Below are 23,372 nucleotides of genomic sequence, written 5' to 3' on the forward strand. Positions count from 1 at the left end.
TGCAGTTGGTGCTACATGACCAGAGAAAACGGAGATAACGTGCTGTGATATTCCCTTGTGCTCAAAAGGTAAAAAAACTTACAAGAACCAGAATGCACTGCACTGCACCGGACCGATAAACGCTCCGGCTAATGGGTGATGCTTGGGTTTGTCGTCTGTTTTGAAATGGGAAACAGTGAGGCGGCAGAGTGGTAAGAAATAAACTATAAATCATGGCTCCATTTGTTGTCTATCAGCACTGCCTGGTTTTACAGTTTGATTGGTGAGATGTCCCTCACTTGATCCAAGAGAGGGAGGGAGAGAGAGAGAGACATTGTGATATACACTGGTTGAAAATCTGCAAAGTTCCTGTTTAAGTGAGTAGATGTGCAGCAGCTCAGAATGAAAACCATGTGTAGAACAGTGTCATACTTAGAAAAAAAAAAAATGTCATCACAAACCTTTTTATCATCCAAACTGTATGGACTTGTTGTAGACTGTGTAGACAAAACTGGAGTATCTGTTCTTTAACCAACTCTTTCTTCCTCTTGTTACATTGTAGGTGCAGAATCCTGATCAACCATCAGACTGGATTCTCTTGTTTTGTGACCCAGGACAACCAATTCATATAGACAAAACAATCCATATCCCAATCAACGACACCACTGATGCATGGGGAAAATTGCTTTCAGCCTGGTTTCGAGGAGGATACTTCAAACCTGAAAAACCTCAAGATACAAATGGCCTGAGGAGTCTACGTCTTTAACACAAAAGCAGTTTTTCTCATTTTTGTTCAGTTCTTTTTTTTTTTTTTGCTCTGGAGAGGCTGTATTCTCGAAGGGATTGTTGTGGGAGGGTGTTATCCAATTCTCAGTGCTCTCTGCTGGGGAAGGAAGCAGTGGGAAGGCCCTGGAAGTCCCTGGAGAAGAGGGCAATAAAGAAAACGGCCTGTAGTTGGAAGGCCGGCGGTTACATAACTTACAGGCGCGGTTGTCCACTAACACGGTGGAACAAGGAGACCAGTGGGTCTGAGTTGTTCTGTGTTGCTATTGCTGGGTGAGATGAGATAATACCATTATCTATACACGTGTAACCTCCAGTGCTCCAGATCAACACTGTAATTTTAGCTCCGTCTCAAAAATTTCAATTACAAGGATACTAATGGATGTTCTACTGGATTTGCCTTCAGATATTTTGGAAAGAACCACATCATCACTTCTTGCTTTTTGTCTTCCAATCACATCCCTGGTGCAGTTGGAAGGTGAGGTGGTTTAAGACAGCCACCAGCGGGGTTTAGGGATGCCCCGACACAGGAAAACCAGGCTACTCCACTGGCCCGCTTACAGACTGCTTTTTCTAATACGAGTCCTGGACTGAAAGCAAATTGTCTTGTTCTCCAACAGAGAGCAAAGTTGTCATTTTTTATATACAAGACTTTTTCTCACATTTCTACAGCTGCCCAGACATCTGCTTGCTGGCTGCTAAAAACTTTAAAGTGAAAAGGAAAAACCATCGACTTGCTAGCACAGACTTGGATACATCAAGCCCATTTCACATTTTAGGTGTTGGCCTGCAGTTTTTTTTTTTTTAAGAAGAGAAAAGTCAAAGAAAATAGGAAGCCAAGTCAGATTATCAGATCTCTCCTTTCCATTTTCTCTTTCTTTCAGCCTCATTTCATTTCGTGCTGTTGTTCCATCTCTTAAGTCCATATCCTGTCAAAACAGGTCTACCTCTGCCAACTCTTGTACCTCACTGAACTCCCATTTATAGACCAATCAAATCAAACTGGACCAATTCACAGCAGGTGCAAGGTTCGACAGTTTAGCTGAGGTTTTTTATCTTTTAGAATTTGACTGGACAGTAGGGTCCAAATCCTTTTTTTGTTTTTTTACAAGTAAATAAATGCCATGCAGTTTTAAACCGTGCTATTATCATGATTTTTACCAAGCACATTGCTATTCACCAAGCAGATTTCTTTTTTTAGACTCATTTTAATCTTGTGAAAACACACCTGTGAAAATTGTTGTTTTCATTGGCTTGTATTTACAATTGAATAACATTTTAGGTAAAACGGAGTCCAATCTTATCTGCAGCTCTGTAAGTGATTGTCCGGAAACCTCTTCCTCTTTATAATCTGTGGCTTATTTGTTCATCCTCCCTTCCCACCTGGTTTTCTGGCTGACAGCAAAACAAGGCTTTTACTGCAGAGCAACTTGTAAGCCTCTTTTAATCTCTCTCTCTCTCTCTCTCTCTCTCTCTCTCTCTCTCTCTCTCTCTCTCTCTCACACTCACACACACACACACACACACACACACACACACACACACACACACACACACACACAGTAGATGTGGATTGACCTAAGAAAACAAGCATTCGCTCCTCCTCCCATCTCAGTGTGGTGATGCAGAGTTTTTTCCTCTTTTCCATGTGAAAGCTTTCCTCAACTATCCCTCCATTTCTTTTTTTCCTTTACATCAACTCATCATTTCTACCCTCAATCTACAAGTCCACTAACATCTAAATAAACATTTAACTCTAATTGACATATTTCTTGGCATAGCATTGTCTGAACAGACAAACGCACCACCACACACAGGAAGTGATGCCAGGTGGCAGCAGTAAGAGTGGAGGGCGGGGTCCATCCTCATCACCCCTCCCCCACACTGTGGTCCCGCCCAGCAGACCCCTGCGACCTTCCCGGTATGTCCCAGTGTCAGCGGCCACTTTCTTCCTCGTTGGTTCCACCACGCTCTTCTTCTGCTTCACGTAAGTGGCCACAGTGAATTGTTTCACATGCATACAGGCTTGTTTATAAGCTTTCATCTCCGGCCAAACAAAAAAAGTCACTCTAATATTTTGTTGGGCCGCCTTTAGCTTTGATTATGGCAATTACAGCATTGTTTTGATAAGCTTATGGAATCTCACAACATTTATTTCTGTCCAGCATTGCATTAATTTTTTTCAAAGATCTTGTATTGATGATGGGAGAGTCGGGCTGCTTCATAAAGTCTTCTCCAGCACATCCCAATGATTCTCAGTGGGGTTAAGGTCTGGACTCTGTGGTGGCCGATCCATGTGTGAAAGTGATGTCTCATGCTCCCTGAACCACTCTTTGACAGTTTGAGCCTGATGAATTGTGGCATTGTCATCTTGGAATATGCCCGTGCCATCAGGGAAGGAAAAATCCATTGATGGAAAAACCTGGTCATTCAGTATATTCAGGTAGTCAGCTGACCTCATGTTTTGGGCACATAATGTAGACCTAGACCTGACCAACTGAATCAACCCCAGATCATAACACTGCCCCCACAGGCTTGCATGGTAGGCACTAGGCATGATGGGTGCATCACTTCATCTGTCTCTCTTCTTAGCCTGAAGGCTACACTGCTGTTTAGTCCCAGTCCCTGGGGTTCTCCTCACATTGTGCGTGTAGAAATGCTCTTACTTTCACTATTAAACATAACCGTGAGTTCTACTGTTGATTTTTTATGATTTGATGTTACCAAACATTTAAGTGATATCCAATCACGATCAGGCGAGATTTTTTTCCGACCGCATTTCTTCCTTGGAGACGATGGTTCACTACTGTCCTTCCAGGTTTTAACAATGCATTGGACGGTTCTTAACCCAATTTTAGTAGTTTCAGTGATCTTCTTAGTTGTCTTCTTTGCTTGATGCAGGGCAATAATTTGACCCTTCTGAAACAGAGTAACATCTTTTCCACGACCACAGGATATGTCTTCTGACATGGTTGTTTAAGAAATGAGAAGCTACTCCCTGCACCAGTTAGGGTTAAATAACTTGTTGCCAGCTGAAACATATTAATCACTGCAGTAATTATCCAATGGAAGGCTCTTACTTATTTGTTTAGTCATATCCAGGTGGTGACTTTTTTTTTTCTGGCCAGGCAGTGTAGAGAAAAAAAAGAACACCACAAGCAGAAAAGCTTCTTGATCTGAATAGAAGAGCAAACCCTCAGCTCTTCGCAGTTTTGGGTTTATGTCCTAAAACTGCCCTGTTTTGGTTCAGTCTCACAGCTGTCATTATTTCATCTAGCCAACAGAACAAACGTTAAACCTGCTAAGATGCAGACGAGTTACATCCGTCCAGACTGGACAGCCTGGACAATTTTGCTAAATAGTGGCCACTTTATTATACAGATGTCAGTGGTAGTGTCTATAATGTAAATTCTAGGATATAAAGTAGTCATCTGTGATTTTCTGTAGTGCTCTGAGTGATATTTGTTCTTAAATTGTACTGAAGTAGTACATCACATGATATGGTTAAGCAGTGTTTGAGTCAAAAAGTCATAGAGGCAGTTGTAAGAACAGTAAGTTTTTTTACTTTTTCATTTGATGGTCGATTTTAGCTCTTCTATTTCTTCATGAAGCAATTCAACAAAATCTCTGAAGTTTTTTATTAACCTCTGATGTCATGTCCAGCATTATCTCTGTTGTCTGTAGGTCCACTGTGTCTATCAATGAATCTTGTTTTTTCTTACTGTAGATTTGGTGGATGTGCTGCTGCCATTGTTCAGACCATGTAGTCCAGTTGATGTTTATAGTGTTTGATAAAACCCTCCAAGTCTAATAAAAACTCCACTGTGAGGGTTATCCATTCTGCGTTAGCCTCAGGAAAAAATCCCAAAATAAAGTCTTTTTGTTTGAATCACTGGAATTCCCTTGTATGACGTCTCTGGGCTGTTGCTGCCTACAGCAGGAAACAGGACACCTTTTCTGCAGTCCAGACAAAAAGAGATGGGTTTATAATTTGGGAGTTTGAGTATGGCTGAAGAGCTTTTAAAGTTTTCACATGCAGTTAATTTTCACATGCAAACAGCGTTTTCTGATTTATAAACCTTTACTGTGGCCTTCAGCCTCATGAGTGTTTCCATCAAGGTGTGTGTGTGTGTGTGTGTGTGTGTGTGTGTGTGTGTGTGTGTGTGTGTGTACGCACGTGTGTGTGTGTGTGTGTGTACGTGTGTGTGTGTGTGTGTGTGTGGTCAGTGTGGTGGGCAGTCAGCTCTGTGCTTCAGATTAGTGAGGAGAAAATAGGCCAACATCTGTCACCCTGACAAAAGCCCATCATCTAGTTTCTCACTGTTTCTTTCTTCCTGAGTCTGTTGGTGTTTGTATTCCAGCAGTCGCTCTCCCTCCTCTCTTATATTCTCACTTGTGATAACTATCTGAAAAATGAGGGAAGAAGAACACAAAAAAATAAAGCTGTTGAAGACCATAAAACAGTAGTATTTTAATCCTAATCCTAACAGAAACCCTAATTGAATTTATTTTAATGTCTTGCATTTTTCATTTGGAAAAAAATAATCGGCATGTTTTTGTTTGCGTATAATAAAAATACTAAAACAAAACAACAAAAAAGACAAAAACAAATGTCAGCATACGGGGTAAGCCATTTATTTATTAAAAGATTTTTTGCGTCAGCCATTAAAAATCCTTGTTTTGGTAAAACTGAAAAGTTGGATGTTTTGGGAAACACGCTATGTTGTCGAAGGTTAGCATGCTTAATGACTGCAAGTGAATACTGCCAGCAAAGTCAGAAGTTTCCATCATATTTGACCAAATGTTCTTTCCTACAGCTCCAATGATCATATAAAGTGTGCAGATGCGTAGAAGCAAAACATCTGAATGGTTTGTTAGGCTGTTTTGTGGAGGTTGCCAGGTTGAAACACCTCCGGATAGTAGTAACTTACTTTACTAGTAACTAATTCATAATTACTAGTAACTTTAGTAACTTACTTGCTAGCTAACAAGATGCAAAGTGCTAACTGGATAGATGGTAGTTGTTGGAAGGCACATTACCTAGCTTTTTTCCCTTTTTCATTTATTTGAGATAAGGTTACAAAGTTCTGGAGGTTAAATGCCTGGCCTTTGTGTTGTATGGTCCAGTAACTGAAAATCTAATTTAATCCCTCGTGCGTTAAGGTTGTGAGGCAGGTAATGGTAACCAAAATAAATTTGGGTCAGTGTGTACTATATTAAAAAGCTTATTTAATTTATTTATATACGTATATAATTGTAAACTGTAGTGCATTAGGCACATACACAAAATGCCTACAAAAATCTCACATGTACTGTTTTGCAGTTGGAAATACTTACTACAGCACCAAATGTGTTTAAATCCACTATTGAAAATAGTCCCCAACAAATGCAAACATCCTGTTTGAGTAACGTTTGATTAAAACCTGCAGTGGCCATCTGTTTTTGGAAATCTTCTGCAGCTCACTACATTTGTGAGCCATTTTCATACATGTGCCTCATCAGGAGGAACCAATTGACCACAGACAGAGTAGGGGAGTCAGAGTATTGAAAGATGGATTTCATTGTTAGTTTTGTTTTTTATGGGATTTGTTGGTGTTAATAAGAATGGAGAAAACCGCCTGCCCTATCCTATAAAGGGTTTGACCATATACTGTATAGTAAATAGTGGATGGTGCAACTGTGAAATAACCCATTGGTTTGTAGACTGTCACTTTAAAGCCTTTTGTTTGGCATTATGGCCGTCATCACATTGTTTTTTTTTTGGAGTCAGATGTGACAGTATTTGGACAAGAGAGTGGATTGGGGAAGAATGCAGTTTGCTACGCCGCTGTCCTGATTTCATTTGACTGAGAACCTGGTCAATCACAAGGAAGCCAAGCCCTAAATCATCCCTGCTTTACTGTCTATTTTACTTTGAATGGGACCATCATTTACAAAATGAACATGATGTGTATTGGAAAAGGCTTGATACCAATAATTGAGAGCATAAACTCATGAGGAAGCTGCTTACTGAAGTCATAGATCAAGTGAGAAGAAGGGTCATTTTCTCATTAGCTTACATACAGTAATACTTTTTTTGCAGTTAATGGAGTCTCCCCCTGCTGGCCATTAAAAGAATGCAGGTTTAAAGCACTTAAACATTGAGTTCACTTTGCAAACCAGGAAGCTCTGTCCACTAATTACACTGCCTATGGGCTTAACCAGTGATGCAGCTCACCTTGAAACATCGTACACTTTCACAGGTTTGAGCATATGGTATGTTGTGATGAGGGATAAATCCAGGCTCATGTAAAATCAACCAACTCCCATTTATCCACATACGGAGAACAGAGTCCAAGATCTCTCAGTTTTGGATGTAACAGATGAAACCAATACCATACAAAGAAATTAAACAAACATGTTTCTCAGAGTGTCATTATTGTTTTATTTACAGTGATAGCAATTATCAGCTTGTAGAAGGGCCAACATGTGGGTTTGTCGTCTTGGGAACACAAACTCAATTACATTACAACTGAACCGTATAAAGTGACAGAACCTCGGAGTGTAAGTACTGTCGTCTCTGTTCACGTTTCAGCTGCCCGTGGCTCTCGGAGCGATTCTCAGTAGCTGTGCCTATCTACAATGGAGTCATCTTCCTGTTTGTTTTGGCTAACTTCTGTATGGCCACATTCATGGACCCGGGCATCTTCCCGAGAGGTGAGTGCAGGAATGGTTGAATGTACTTTTTCCAGTGTGATGCTATTTGCCTGTCATAAAATAGGCTCCTGGATTTTATAATGCTGTTGTTGCAAAAAGTCAAGTTTGCCTCCTGGCTTCATTTTCAAAGTGTGTACATTTCTTGTTATCCATAAAGTAGATTCCAGGTTTATAGCCTTAAAAGTCTTCTTTCTATTTTAATAGCTTCAAAAAGATGAAAGACTTCTCCGCTTGGGTCAAACAGGCAGATTCTTGGTGGATCAGTGGGAGAGAAAGGGCAGGAGTTAACAATGCAGAATTAATTTGTTAAGATCTGTGTACATAGTCTCATTGTGGGGACATTCCTTCCTTTTGGTGGCAAAATACAAGTAGGGATAATGTAATATATTCAATTCTAGGGTGAAAAGTTGGGTTAAGGTTAGGATTAGGATAGGGATAGGGATAGGCAGGTAGTGGTTAGGGTTAGAGTCTTGAGGAAACGAACGTAATGTGTCTCTATGTGTTCTAATGTCAGGGCTCAAATGTTCACTATGCTCAGTTTTAGTGTTGTGTGGGTGTGTGAACATGTGTGTTCCCATCGTTCCCATCTCTGCAGCCGAGGAGGACGAGGACAAGGAGGACGATTTCCGTGCTCCGCTCTACAAGACAGTAGAGATCAGAGGGATCCAGGTCAGGATGAAGTGGTGTTCAACCTGCCGCTTCTACAGGCCGCCACGGTGCTCCCACTGCTCTGTCTGTGACAACTGTGTAGAGGTGTGCTCCCGCTTACTCATTCACTGTTAACATAAAATTACATGATTCATGTTCGTAGTCTTTGAATAAATTGAGTTTTAAAGTAACTGCACACTTAAAGTAGACCTACATAAACCTTGTAACCCAGTCCACTTTGCATACTGTTTGTTTGACAAAACAACACAGCTTGCAGTTTGTAACAAGAAAGTTTGAACAGAAGTTGGATAGCCTCAAGAGACTTTTTTTTCCCCAAATCACTTGAAGGAGATAGGAGAGGTGGGTGTAAGTAAGTTACAAGAAAGTCTCAATTCAAAACCTTTAGTTTCCTTGCTACTAACAGGGAATCATTTTTAATATGATAGTGACCATGATGCATTATAAACATAAAGCAGGTCTTGACTGGATGGGGTTTTGCAAAGCTGTAACAATACTGGCAGTAAAGTGATTGTAACAGATTGGGCACACAGTTCAAATTAATGGTCTATTAAAGGCACTTAAAACAGCAGAGAAACGGTTCCACCTGTAACCACTGAGTCATGAGCACACAGCTGTATTAGTTAGTAACATACCCACATAGTTTAACTGGTTATATAGCCCCAAATCAGTCCCCCAAATGTCTTTTACATTAACGATATGTATTCTCAATAAAATAGGAATGGGAGGAAATAATAATAATTATTAGGGTTGTCAAACAATTATAATATTTAATTGCGATTAATCGCATGATTGTCTGTAGTTAACTCACGTTTAATTGCAAATTAATCACAAATTTTTTATCTGTTCTAAATGTACCTTAAAGGGACATCTTTTCACACAGAGTGAACCATTCAAAGACCAAAAACAGTCTGATAATGTTGGTAGGTTGGTAGGAGCTTAAGTCCTGATTCAAAACAAATTCCTTGTCAGCTGTCCTTGTTATCGAGCCACTTTACGTGGTTTGTAATATAAATGCAAATTGCAGATGCTCTACGATGATGTTAGGAATGGGAGAACATTTTCTGATATCTGTATGCATAATGCAGATACATGTACCAGTTTTCTTATCACAGTGTCATTTAACCCTCATATTGTAGGACTTTGACCACCACTGTCCATGGGTGAACAACTGCATCGGCAGGAGGAACTACCGTTACTTCTTCCTCTTCCTCCTGTCTCTGACGGCTCACATCATGGCCGTGTTTGGCTTCGGCCTGCTCTTCATCCTCTACCATCGCCAGAATATCGACCGCCTGCACGCCATTGTCACGTATCCTTTAAGGACCTATTTCATATATGTAGTCCTATTTATTGTAGATTGCTAATAACGTTCATTTGCAGTGTTGTCCATATTGACACTGACTAACAAATTTTTATGTTTTTATCATGGATTTATTTCAGTGTGTTGGGTTAGAGGGTTACACTCAAAACTCTGACACAAGACATGAAACTTGCCCTTTGCTGGCCTAAGGATTTGAAAGGGGTGGTACTGGTAACATAGCATCCAAAAACAAAAATAATCAGAACACAGAACGCTGTGTGTGTGTGTGTGTGTGTGTGTGTGTGTGTGTGTGTGTGTGTGTGTGTGTGTGTGTGTGTGTGTGTGTGTGTGTGTGTGTGTGTGTGTGTGTGTGTGTGTGTGTGTGTGTGTGTGTGTGTGTGTGTGAGAGACGCGTGAGTGATAGAGAGATGGAGGGAGAGCAGGGAAAGGAAATCAGCTAAACGAATACGCTGCATTTTTAAATAGCATTTAAAAAACCACCAAAAAAACGAAACGCAATATATGGCAGTCGGTGTTGATTCTGTGGCGCACTGCACAAATTAGTCACTGTGTGGAAAACACTGGTCTTACACAACCAGCAGGCCAGGCAGTCTGTTTATACATGAGACATGTCAAAATCTAATGGGCACATTGCCATGAAATCTGTGGAGGTATTCTCTATGACAATTTTTCACACTTTTTGTGCCCAAGGCAAACCAAAGGGCAAGCCAAAATCTCAAGGCACACATGTATTCATATCCGTGCAAAATAGCCTCTATAATGTGTTATCTAATCACTCTGCACACATTTATTTTTGGTTTTATATCTGAGTATGTATTAGGAAATGAATGCGTAATATACTTGTTGTATAGTTGTGTATTGCAATTATAATCTTTGGTTGTAACAAAATCCCCAATGGCACACCTGGATTTCACACTCATTGGCCAGTGTGCCACAGCACACCCACTACTCTGGGAGCCTTCATCAATCTGTTGAATCTGATCTCTTCTGTTCTCTTAAGATATTCCTTGACCCCTGTGCTCTCAGGCTGGCTGTAATGTGTGTTGCAGGCCTTTTCTTCATCCCTGTTGCTGGCCTCACTGGTTTCCACATAGTGCTTGTGGCCAGAGGCAGGACTACCAATGAACAGGTAGGAAACTCAGTAATTGAAAATATGTGCACCAGCGCCTGGTAAAATAACTGTTGAGTCCCAGAAATCCTGTAGCTGAAAATTGAAAATGTATAGTCAGACATCTTACAAATACTAGCATACTAGCAAGATGTCAGCGATGGTGGTCAGGAAGTGGTGACATATTTAACAACCTTTTCTAATTTGTACATCCCCCCTCATCTTTGGAATGATGATATGTAACTCTGTATGCTGGTTTCTCTTTCTCCAGGTGACAGGGAAGTTCAGAGGAGGTGTTAACCCTTTCACCAATGGCTGTTGGAAGAATGTCTCTCATGTCCTCTGCAGCTCACAAGCACCAAGGTGCATTCTTTCCTTCTAATTTAACCCCCTTTCTCTGGAATGGGCTCTTCATTAGCATTACATAACCTTATAAATGTCTCCACCTGTAATCCTGTAATCCTTAAACATTCCTCTGAGACAAAACATTTCACATCCCATTTCCTCAGGATGCACTGCACAACAAAATACATTGACATAAAACATCAGTGTGTGGATTTTGTGAGACTTTGGGGGGAATGTTAGAATGTTTTGAAGTTAAACATAATCTGGTGCCCTTTGAGCGCAAAAACAAGAGGCAAGATCTCTGAAGAACTTGTGCTCTTGTAAACTTTTTGATACTCCGCAAATAAACTGATAATGTAACAAAGCAGTTTGCTCTGTCGGTCTCAGAACAAGTACACCTATACAGAACAGAATGAGTATTCTGTTGTATTGTTTACAATATTAATGAGGTAATAATACAAACTTTTTCCATAAGTGAATAAAGAAGCTGTTCTCAGAGGAAAAAAAGGTCCTCAGAACACTGTTTGGAGCTAGAAAGGTGGAAGGATCCGCCACATATAAACAAAGTTAAACAGTATGAAATTGTGTTGTCCTTTAAGGTCAGTTTGTTTATTCAGTTTATTCATTTGGCCTGTGGTGGAAAATAGGATCTCTGTGTGAGGAGGTGGTATTGAGCTTTATAGAGAGAACCACACTGGGCCCAGGTGCGGCTCATAAGACAATGACAACCCTTCCTCCAACCCAGATCCTGCAACAGATAGAGGAGAGAGCAAAACAGGAACACCCAGTGGTGTGGAGGGGTCATCACAGTTATTAATGGTTGCGTTTTTGTCAGGCCCAAAGCCACAGAACACAGCCCTGAAAGCAGATCTTTTGCGAGAGTAACTGAGAATATTAGGAGTATTTGCAAGTATTAAAGTCTTGACTGCACTGATGATAAACAGCATGTTTGAGCGCTCAGAAAGTGTGTCCTTATATTCAAAAGAAAACTTGACAACAGTGTACTTGTGTAGTGGTCTGACTTGATGATGTGGACACTCACAGTCTCTGCTCTCTGCAGATATCTGGGCAGAAAGAAGTGTGTGCAGAGTGTGTGTGTGCAGCCTCCTTTTCTGCGACCTCAACTGACCGAGGCCCAGCTGGCTGCTAAGATCCTGGATAACGGCATACAGGGAGACCTGCACCGGGTAAGGACAAGAGGACGGGTGCTCATAAGGAAAAACTTTACTGAGGTGCTATAGATACTGTGTGGTATCATCCTGTTGAGTTTTAACATGAGTTAAAGAAAAAAATGAATAGTTTTCGACTGTTGGTACATGTGTTATGTAAAAGTGCTATGCCACTTATTCCAATCAGCACCTGGACAGTTTGCATATAGGCAGGTCAAGATGGCAACAAGAGGTTTAAAAGCTGTTTAAAATTCAAAAGTCAGATATCCTATAAGGCCACATCAGTAAACGCAACACAACTACATCATTCATCCCAGACAGTCTGTGATACTTCATAACAAAGGATATAAAAACACTAGGCAGAGTTCAGATAATTTGTTCATTCATTGTGTCCTGATGTCAGGAGGCAACATTATGTGGAGACCGACCTATACTTGATTTTAAGGGCCATTAAGGGCCAATACCAATGTTGGGTAGTAATACATTCCAATATTGATATATTGTCTGATATACACACCTTTTTGCGAGGATCCCTGAAATGTGGTTATCAAACACACTGACATAAACATATATTACAGCTAACAGAGCTAATACCTCACAGCAGAAACAAACACACAGCAGAACTGACATTTGTGTTCAGAGAAAACATGATGTCTAAACTGCAGTTAAATGTGACAACACAGCAAGTTTACAGTAAGCAAATGTACTGAAGTACTTTAGCTAAGTACATTTTGGAGGTAAAAGTACTTTGAGTTTAGAGTTGCAGACACTCACTCACATCATTCTACCAAACTTCTGTCAGTTGAAAGTAACCAGATAGCAGCAGTGACCAGGTGGTGGAATAGTGACCCCAGGACACAGACAGCAGTTAGACTGAACCCACTGACTGAGAATAGAATGTGTCCTGTTTATTTTTTCTTAAATCTGATTGCTACAGCTTCCATTTTGTTTAAGGCTTATTGTTTTAAAATCCATTGAAATAAATCTAATTTTTTTTTCAGTATTTGAATTGTTTTTATTAAAGTAAAGAAACACAATGCTGAGCTCTATTCTAAATCCTGATTGGAGCACCCTTAATTTTCATGTGTGGAAGTGTCTGTATTCATTTCTTCAGGTTGTTCTGTCACTGGTCTGTGCATACTGTACATATGATAGATATAAAGTGACAACAAGACCAGTTTAACAGCATGGATATATTTAAGTCAGCTTAATGTTATCCTTATATTTCTTTCTGTGAGTGTTATCTGTCTTCTCTGTTCTTTCCAGTCGAAGTCTAGTCTGGAGATGATGGAGAGTCAGTCGTGTGATGCTGAACCTCCTCCTCCTCCTAAACCAGAGCTCCGCTACCCTGGAATCACTAGAGGAAACACAGAGGGTAAAGCTGTCTGACTTCTTTCCACAGCTCAGAGACTTGTAACCAGCAATCTACATGCCAACTCTGTCACAACTTGTTGTTGTGAAGACTAAACATTATCTGATACTATGATGAGTTCACAGTGATGTTTTTCTTTTGGTCTCGTCCCACCCTCCTGCAGAGTGCAGTCTGCTGAACAAAGCCCCTCCCACTCCCACCATGTACAAATACAGGCCTACCTACAGCCCCGGAAAGAACCACACAGCGCTCACACATGCTTATGCTAACCAGGTAATGCACACAAACACACAGGAGTTACAGCCAGGTGATATACAAGGACAATAACGCACCAGAAAAACAGCAGTTGTACACTCATGTTTTTGTTTTGTTTTCTTTTAATTTCCTGTGGGCCATCTTGGTTTGGTTTCTCAGTGGCTTTCTGTTGATCAGTATCAGTAAGTGATTTTTCTGAAAGCATTTTTCCTCCTCTTATCTTCACTGTGACTTTGTTTCCTGCCTCTTTTTGTTGGGTCTGGACATGGGTGAAATACTATTTGAATCCATTTAAAATGGTTAGTGACCGGATTCATCTGTATTTGCATTACTGTTCTGACAGAATGAGTACAACAGGAATACAATTTGTTTAGTTTAAATCAAACCATTGTACCTGACTACATGTGGACTGGTAAAGATGGTTGGTTCTACTCAGTATTTGTACCCATGTCTGGTCCACATCCTCCCACCTCTCAGCCCACAACCTCTGTGTCACTGTTGTTTTGATTCTCCCTCATTTATCTTTAGTTTGATATACCAACTTCAATCTCTTTATTACTTTACTTCATTACTCCTTCCTCTTCCTTTCAATTTTGCCTTCAATTACTCTTTAATCTCTAATTTGATGTTTCTTGCTTTTGTCACCTGAGTTGCTCTCATATAGAAAAACTGTTTCCTGATGCCTCAGATAGAGGCTGACTGGGGAGATCAACTTGTTTCTCTCTTTTTCTGTGTTATGGGCTTTTGGAGACATAAGGAGGAAGTGAATATCAAGATGTCATCTCAGTAACAACACTTTTTTGTCATCGCTGCCTATAAAAGTGCTAACAAAATGAATTCTGTTAATTATTTCTGTTAAATTCAAGTTTGGACGATTGTTTTTTGTCTAATTTAACGGCAATATTATGTCTTCATTTGAATGAATGACTTGGGTGGCCTTGGTATCTACTTGTCAGGGGAGAGAATAACTTTTTCTGTATTTATTATTGTGCAGTTGGATTGTACTATTATGATCAGCAATGCATTCATAGAACTGTTATTCATACGCTATTGCATTCTACGTTCTTTTGCTTGCTATAGTGACTTTTAAGCCCTCACAACACTATTGAACTAAAAATACTGCAGCAGAAGTTTGAACCTATTGAACATCTAATATGGAGAAAAGAAAACTTGGCACATTTACCTATTTGAAAATGAAGACAAGCTTTTGTTCAAGAGACCTTCCTCACGGCAAATGTTTGACGAGTTTATGGTGGCATCAAACAGAGGAGAAGTCCACTTCACAACAGCTGTGCTCTCATGTTGGTGTGATGCTTGTTACATAGTGACAAGGCTGGTTAAACAGAGTGCAGGTTCAATCTATACACAGAGGTCAAACACTACATTTGTCAAGGGCCAGAATTTTTCCAAGCAGACACTGTTGGGGGGCAGACTTTCAAATTAAAAAGAAAGAATCAGGCCTAATTAGCTTATTATGGTTTGATAGTTTTGCCTTCTTACAAAATTAATGCTATTTTTATGAGCATATATCAGTGTGAACAGACTCGGAAAAAGACACAGGAAATCCATAATGATAAGTGGATACTTAACTTGAAGCTGCTGTCAGAACAGGAATGGATGGCCTGGACGCCGGGCGGTATGATGATGGGTCCACAGAGTAGAGACGATCGATTCTGTAAATGGGTGAACTATGCCACATTTGGAGATGGTTTGAAATGTCATGCAAAATATTTTCTAATTGGTAAACCTATATTTCTCATGGCTTGTAGTTCCGTCTGTATTGTACAGTGCTGCTGGTACTTGTCGGTAGTTGTCAGGAAGATTCACAGATAAAATATGTCACAAAAATTGAAAATAAATTAATACAAAAAGCAGTTACATGATTGCTCTTGGGGAGTCCAGGAACAGAAAAGCTTGACCTTGTTATTAAATATTTGAGTTGGACCTATGTGGGCAGAGCCTTCATTACTCCATGTTTGAGGTTTTCAGCCTTGCTTCATCAAAGCATTGTGTGGAAATATTCTCAAAGTAAGTAAATTGAATATCCCGAAGAATTGGCTATGAAGCAAAGACTGACAATCTCAGTACTGATGTGTACAGGGACTAGTTCCTGTCTGTCAAAGAAACACTACCAACAGCAGCAGTTGAGGTGTCACGATGTCTAAGTGCAGCAGAAATGGTTCATGGTTAAACTCCAATGTCCCTCTTTACTCTTATTTGCTCAGCTTCTTGTTTCTTTTCCCTCCTTCTGCCCCCTCTCTCCTTCACCTGCTCTCCTCTTTCTCCTCCCTCTGCCCCCTCCAGTTAAGTCGAGGGGAGAGTGTTGGCAGTGCCAGGGACTCCTCCTCCTCCACCTCCTCCCTCCTCCAGGCCAGCCAGCAGCCTGGTTTCCGCTCCCAGCCCAGCCTGGACCGGAGGGACACTTCATCTGAGAGAGTGGGAGGGGGAGGAGGTGGGGAGAGGAGGGAGGGAGGAAGAGAACTGGGAGGAGGAGGTATCCCTGGCTACTCCCTCGGCGGACGCTCATACCCCTCCTTCTCTGACCCCACCGTTCTATCAGGAGTGGCGTCACGATCTTCCAGCTCCACGCACACTTCAGCAGGGGCTGCCCACGTCTCCGAGGCTACCACCACCTCAGCCAGCTTCAAGAGCTTAGCCAATCAGACAACCCCGCCTCACCACCCATCTCGTAACGGTAGCCTGTCATATGACAGCTTACTGGCAGGGGGTGATGATTTCGACAAAGGGGTAGTGGTGGACTCAGCAGCCCCTGAGGTTCCCTCTGGAAGACCCTGCACGCCGGCAGCAGGCGGCTACAGCTCCCCCTTTCTGTCGTCACAACAAAGAGTTGCTGAGATGCACTCCCAGTCCTCCCAGTCTCCTCATCACCACCACCGCTCCTCCCACCACCACCACCACCCCTTCCTCCATCGCTCCTCCTCCTCTACATCCTCCTCCCCACCTCCTCCTCCAGAGAAGGAGCGTCTGCTGAGCGAGCCCCACCCCGGCTCTCACCCCCCACTTGCCAATCAGGCCTCGGCTCCCCCCTCTTCCTCTGCTCCACCTCCCCCACATCATCACCACCACCACCATCACCACCACCACCACTCCCATCATCACCACCACTCCTCCTCATCTTCATCTACCTCCCGCCCTCCTCGCTTTGCTGTCCCTCATGCAGCCCCCCACCATGCTTATCCTTACCGCACCCGCTCTACTGACACCCCTCTGGGCTCCTCTTCCACCTCCACAACACACCCTCCCCGATCCCCGCACCCCCCACCTCTGGGCAAGTCCCTGTCTTACTCGAGTGCTGCCGCTGCTGAAATGCAGTACCGGCTGGTCCGAAAGGCCTCCGCGTCAGCCGGAGCGAATGCAGCGGGGGTAGGAGGAGGAGGAGGAGGTGGAGGGATGGGAGGAGGAGGAATACAAGCGCCGAAGTGAGTATGAGTTTCGCCTTTTGTCAGGACAATTGGTTTGCTGCTAACCCTGAAAAAACCACCTGCCCGCCTGAAAACCTGACTACCTGATTGACTGCTCCTCCTGCTCCTCCTCCTCTTCCCCTCTCTCCTCTTCCTCCTGCCAGATTTCCTGTGAGTTCCTCCTTCTTTTCCCTTTGCTTGTCTTCCATTTGTCTGTGACATTTCTCACGGTTTGCTGTTGCAGTGTCTGTGTCTGTCTGTTTATTCTTTTCCTGTTCTTGCATTATAACCACCTTCTCTTTGGTCTGGACATTATTTTGTATGAGCCTGCTACAGACAGATCTGTATCCCTACACTCTACATTACATGTGGCCCACACAGAAGACAAAAATAAAAGGTTTTCACCAGAAAAGTTGTCAGGCTTAGGAGCCAGCAGGTGGCAGGCAAGTCATGGGAACGTGGCTTGGGTCTTGAAATGCTGAAGCATAGAGAGGTGGAGTCCCGCCACTTCTGCGGTGCCCCATGGGACCCGAGTGGGACAAAATGAACAACAATAACAGAGCCAACATTTTTGCGTTGTTTAGGTTCAGTTTAGCTTTTAGTCACAGTGCGGCACGGACAAACTTTTGCATGTCGACAATCAGACTCTTTCATCCTCTGACATGCTGATGTGTGTGTTTCATCCCTGTTGCTTTTTCCATCCTGCTCCTTGTTTCTGTCACGTACAGTTAGTCCACAACTGCATGGGTTTAGTTTTACTACTGTGAGTGTGATTGTCACGTGTCGTAGTTCACAGCGTAACCAACTATAACAGTAAAAATAGTTCATTTCTCCAGCAGAGCAAACATTTTTGATTGACTATTAGTCTGATACGAATGTCTCAACCTTTATACTGAGATACAAGCTTTTTCACCAACAGCCAGGATTTACAGCTGCTGCAGCCTTGTTTGGGTCTGTGACATTCCATTGTTATGTTACTGTCATACAATATTTCTGTGTTGCACATTTCCACCATCACAGAAGCCACAGTGTGTAATTGGTGTAACATCACCCTTAAATTCACAAATACAACTGTGGAGTATATGCACATACAGTGATGGTCATCCGCTTGTAAAGAACATGTTCATCATGGACGTCTTCAGTTCCAATGATTTCTACAGCTCTCAGTTTTCTGTGATGGAATGAGTGGAACACAAACTACAGTATTTATACATACAGTAATTCTAATATTTGGTTGAATGTCTCTGGGTTATTTTCACCTCAGTAAGCTGCTTTGGATCTCCATCCACAAGCTTCTGGTCGTCCTCTGGATGAATTTTTAACCACTCCTCTTGACAGAATCGGTGAAGTTCAACTATATTTGTTGGCTTCCTGGCACAGACTTGTTTCTTCAGCACAGTCCACACGTTCTGATAAGGTTCAAGTCAGGACTTTGTGAAGGCCATTCCAAAACCTCAATTCTAGCCTGATTGATCCATTCCTTTACCACTTTTGATGTGCGTTTGGGATCATTGTCCTTCAACCAAGAGCCAATCTTCTGCTGATAGTTTTAAGTTTTCCTGAAGAATTTGGAGATAATCCTCCTTCTTCATTATTCCATTTACTTTCTTTAGAGCAGCAGATCCACTGGCAGCAGAACAGCCCCCCAGCATAATACTACCAGCCCCATGCTGGACAGTAGGTCTGGTGTTCTTGGGGTTAAAGGCCTCACCTTCTCTCCTCCAGACATATTGCTGCTCATTGTGGTCAAACAACTCAGTTTTAGTTTCATGTGACCACAGAGTTTTCCTCCACAAGGTTTTTTCTTTGTCCATGTGACCAGCAGCAAACTTCAGTCGAGCTTTAAGGTGCTGCGTCTGGATCAAGAGCTTCTTTCTTCCACAGCAGCCTCTCAGCTCATGTTGATGTAGAACACACCTGCCTGTGGACACTGACACCTGTCCTCCAGCAGCTTCTAATTCATTGCAGACTTGCTTTTTGGTGGTTTTTGGTTGACTCTTCTTCTTCCATCCTGACCAGTTTTCTCTCAGCAGCAGCTGATAGTTTGTGTTTTCTTCCTGATGGTGGCAGTGACACAACTGTGCCATGAGCTTTATACTTACAAACAGTTGTTTGTACAGTTGATCTTGGAACCTGTAACTGCTTTGAAATGGCTCCAGGTGACTTTCCTGACTTGTTCAAAGAAATGATCTCTTTCAGATCAATGCTGAGCTCTTTAGACTTTCCCACTGTAGTGTTAGTGGCTGAGTCTAATGGATGTATCAAATAGGTCCTATTAAAAATGGGCCCAGAAAAGTAACCAGCTGTTATCAATCACTCAGAAGAGGTTAAGAGGCCACGTTACACAGAACATTTCATTCACACAATGTTCTATAATCACCAGAAATGATTATTCAAGTGACATTTAAGTCACATTTTCAGAAGACCTGTAATAAATTAATTATTGAACAAACTTCATGAATGTTTTGTGACAAAGTAGTTTGTGTTTCACTCGTTCATCACAGAAAACTGAGAGCTGTAGAAATCATTGGAACTGAAGACTGCCATGATGAACATGTTCTTTACAAGCGGATGTAAACTTTTGACCACTACTGTACAGCCTATGATTCCATGTAGACCGACAGTTGTGGTGGGAAGTGAGCTGCACACCAACTGCAAATGGTGCTTTCACACCTAACTTGTTTGGTTCAGTTAAAATGAACGGTGTATTTGTCAGTTTAGTTTGGTTTGTCTGGGCTTATCTGAAAGCTGTCAGTCAAACACTGAACAGCTGTTTTAAGACGAATCATTTGGGGTGTAAAAGCAAACACAATACCCACAGCACTTTTCATAATGGATAAGTGATTCCAGTCTGCTTTCTAGAGTTCAACTACTATTACAAACTCTAATCAGTCAGCTGTGTTGAGCTCGTATCTTCTTGGTGTACTTTGGCAGTTTATCAAGTCCGTTTGAAAACGTGTGACACAGGCATCCCACAGTAATGTGCACCATGATTCATTATTTATATCGTTACACATTGATATATACTCCAGAGCAGTACAGAAAAAATATGATTTAATATCAAAAGAAATGATGAATTATGACAATTAAACTCAAGGGCATGTCATACCTTTCTATTATACTCTGATGCTTTGGATGGTATGATGGTGAAACATGTTGCATTCTATGTGGTTTGAAAAGATCTTGAATTGAAATGTGTAAACTTTGCAGAAACCCTGCTTGTTGTTTGTTATTATTTATATCATGTGGTACTAATAATTATTTATTTCTTTATGACACCAGAGAACATTGATAACTCACATGAAGCATTTCAGTGCAGAACGACCTGCTGTCTGATGCCTCTTGGTTTGGTTTGCAAGAACTAAAAGGCAACAATGCATCAATTTCTGTATTCTAGATCAAACCAACTGAACTGACCTGCAGGTGTGAAAGTGCCTGTAGTGCAGTTTGTTTCATGTGTTGTAGGAGTGACTCAGCTGTTAAAATCCTGATGGTTAATGTCTCTGAGATGTCCATCTCTTCTTCAGGTGGACTCTGGGCTTCCTGTCCTGAACTGTCACACTCATTGTTTCTTTGTGTTCTTCCAAAATCAGGGATGAGCTCATCCAGATGAAACCTCTGTGTCGGACCAACGGCGGCCAGCCCTACCCCTCCACCTCCTCCTGCTCCGCCCCTTCCTCTCCCTCTCACCCAGTCAGCGTGTCTGCCCGGCCCGGAGTGGCCTATCCCAGCTCGGCATTGATGCAGAGTCCCGCTCATAGGCCTCAGGGTGGCGGGGTGAAGAAGGTAACGGGTGTCGGGGGCACCACCTATGAGATTTCTGTCTGAGTGGACACCTCCAGCTTGACGACCAATGAGACAAAGAGGAGATCCAGCTGTCTCTTTCTGCCATTGAGAGATTTGGATTTTTCATAAAACAAGAAACTACTGACACATTGTAGACGTGGACGTGTGAGGATGAGCTTAACTATTTTGTCGCGATCTCACTCCTCATTGGCCGAGGCACTGAACTGTACTCAACTGTCCGGCCTTCAGATACCCACCTTAATAACTACTGGTAAAGTGACAGTAAGACCTGGACTGATGTAAGCCAGGAGTTAGTGGAACTGGCCGATGAAAGACTATGTTTTTGGATCTGACGGGACCAAACAGGAACCAGGATTTGGCTCTTTTTGTGGGTTTTATCCTCACAGTAGCTCAGTAGGTAGCACGAGTTACTAGCATGGTCAGGTCTGAGCGTTAAAGAATATACAAGTATAGTAGTGCAAGGCATTACCACTGCCAAGGTGAGTAGTTTAATCCCCACTGGGGCCACCAACGAGCTCTGGATAAGGTTTGACCACCGCAGGTTAATGAAGGCTCATATCAGCACTTTCTGACTGATGCTGCGTTTAGGTAAAAATTGGCATAGATGTTATCATATTTTAACATTTAACCAATCATGCTCACATTAAACACAAACTCCTTGATCATGGTGATGATAATGATGATGATAGTAATAATGAACCTGATCAAAAAGTAGAATCCATTCACATTGACGACCAGTTTAGTGTGAACTACATGTGCGATCAGTCATACACAAGTCATATCAGATGTAGTCAAAGACCTTTCTTGATACAAGTCAAGGCCCCAGTTAAAGGTCAGTTAAACCTAACGTTTAGTAACAGCATTCACCAAATGCAGTGTGGTGTGATTGCAATGGACCAAGAACACAGGTGGAGTCAGCGATGCAGCCCAGGCAGAATCCCTGTTACCTGTTGTCACTTTCCTCGAGGCCGTCGTCTGGGTCACAGCCTTCCAGTCAGTCATGGAAATGCACAACACGACCTGACAGGAGGTCAATAATCAAGCGATTAGTAGGATCTATTCAGAACTTGTGACAATCTACTAGGGGCTGGAAGGGACGTCACCCATGAACTTGCCGATCGATGTTGCTATGTGAATTGACTTGCCTTTTGATGTAGGGATGAAAAATGTGACGTTGAAAAAAAAACAAAACAAAATGCTGATTCCCCGTTTGTGTGATTCATCTGTTGATTTATTCCTAGATGTGAATATGATTCCATGTTTGTACAGGATGATGTGATTTTAAATGTGGATTTCTTTTTTTAAAAAGTGGCGTTCATACTGGACTGCAGCATGCACTACTATTACTACTAGCCACTATAGGCCACTGTGTTTGGCTGTAGACCATGTTGTCTGTTTGAACAAACAGGAAGTGAGGAAACTAAAGTGAACAAGGAAATTATGTTTTGGCCTTTTGTTGTTAATGGGGTCCTTAAGACAAGGTAGATTTTTCTAGAAAACTAATTCCTTGAGCAATTGCCTTGAAAAATTCAAGTGTTTTTTTATGTCACCTATTTAATTTAAAATTGTTTTGTATGAATTTCTATGGAAATATAGCTATTGATAAATGAAGAGTTTTTAATATTGACTCAGAGGAGAGGTTGTGTTGTCAGTTTCAGAATCATCATAAAAAAGAGCCCTTCTGATTGGTTTTGATTGAAGCTGTTTCCTCTGACACAATCTGAGTTGCAATGTCCTAAATGTCCTTTTTCCCAAGATCACATCTGAAACGAAAAAAACAGGCCTGGAATCTGTCAAACCAGACACGTTATGTACAAGATGATCAGAGTGCATCTTCAGTAATGACTTCAGTATTCAGCTTTAAAAGCTTGAGTATAATGCAGGGCCACAGTTAAGAGATTTTGTGATATATAGAGAAAAAATGTAATTTTCTGAGAATAAAGTCACAATTTTACAAAAAAAGTCATCAAAACAACTCAAACATTTATGAGAACAAGAATCATATTCATAAATGAAGCCAGAATTTTATGGCTAATATTTGAAAGGTCAAGTTATAAAAAGTCATGATGAGAATAAAGTATTAAAAGACAAAGGTTCTGTCAGGCCATCAAAATGTATGTCATCAGGTTGAGTCGATGCAATTACATATCCATGTTTAATCATCTCTTGGCTGCCCATTTCTACTAAACACTTATTTTTCCTTGCAAAACATTCTGTGTTTACAGTGGGGTCCAAAAGTCTGAGACCACTAGTCAAAATACTTTTTGCATTTGTTTTGAATGCAGTAATGTTGTTTTCATTACAAATGATAATCATAGCTTGACAATTTGAAAAGTTGAATCTTTGCAAAATGTCCATGAATATCAGAATAAGTCAGTACTTAGTTTGTCCCCCTTTGCTTTAAGGACAGCATGCACCGGAGCTGCATGGACCGCATGTTCTCCCA

At 41.6% G+C, this 23,372-nt stretch overlaps 1 protein-coding gene across 2 annotated transcripts in view; it reads left to right on the top strand.

Annotated features, from left to right (window-relative positions):
* The window catches only part of zdhhc5a (zDHHC palmitoyltransferase 5a), a 29,857-nt gene extending 6,839 nt beyond the window's left edge, over positions 1 to 23,018 (top strand). The window contains exons 2-13 of one of the 2 annotated variants that reach the window (XM_073476897.1): positions 542 to 1,035; positions 1,169 to 2,749; positions 7,337 to 7,458; positions 8,054 to 8,211; positions 9,264 to 9,436; positions 10,475 to 10,577; positions 10,828 to 10,919; positions 11,962 to 12,088; positions 13,337 to 13,445; positions 13,606 to 13,715; positions 16,002 to 17,137; positions 20,713 to 23,018. In XM_073476897.1, coding sequence (XP_073332998.1) covers positions 2,586 to 2,749; positions 7,337 to 7,458; positions 8,054 to 8,211; positions 9,264 to 9,436; positions 10,475 to 10,577; positions 10,828 to 10,919; positions 11,962 to 12,088; positions 13,337 to 13,445; positions 13,606 to 13,715; positions 16,002 to 17,137; positions 20,713 to 20,947 — 2,529 coding nt within the window. In that variant the 5' untranslated portion in view covers positions 542 to 1,035; positions 1,169 to 2,585 and the 3' untranslated portion in view covers positions 20,948 to 23,018. Of the gene's footprint in view, positions 1 to 541; positions 2,750 to 7,336; positions 7,459 to 8,053; positions 8,212 to 9,263; positions 9,437 to 10,474; positions 10,578 to 10,827; positions 10,920 to 11,961; positions 12,089 to 13,336; positions 13,446 to 13,605; positions 13,716 to 16,001; positions 17,138 to 20,712 lie in introns of both variants that reach the window. The other variant, XM_073476888.1, reaches the window with a different exon arrangement.
* The last annotated feature ends 354 nt before the right edge of the window (positions 23,019 to 23,372 follow it).

This window comes from Pagrus major, chromosome 1 (assembly GCF_040436345.1).
Source record: "Pagrus major chromosome 1, Pma_NU_1.0".
In the NCBI taxonomy this organism is placed as follows: Eukaryota; Metazoa; Chordata; class Actinopteri; order Spariformes; family Sparidae; genus Pagrus; species Pagrus major.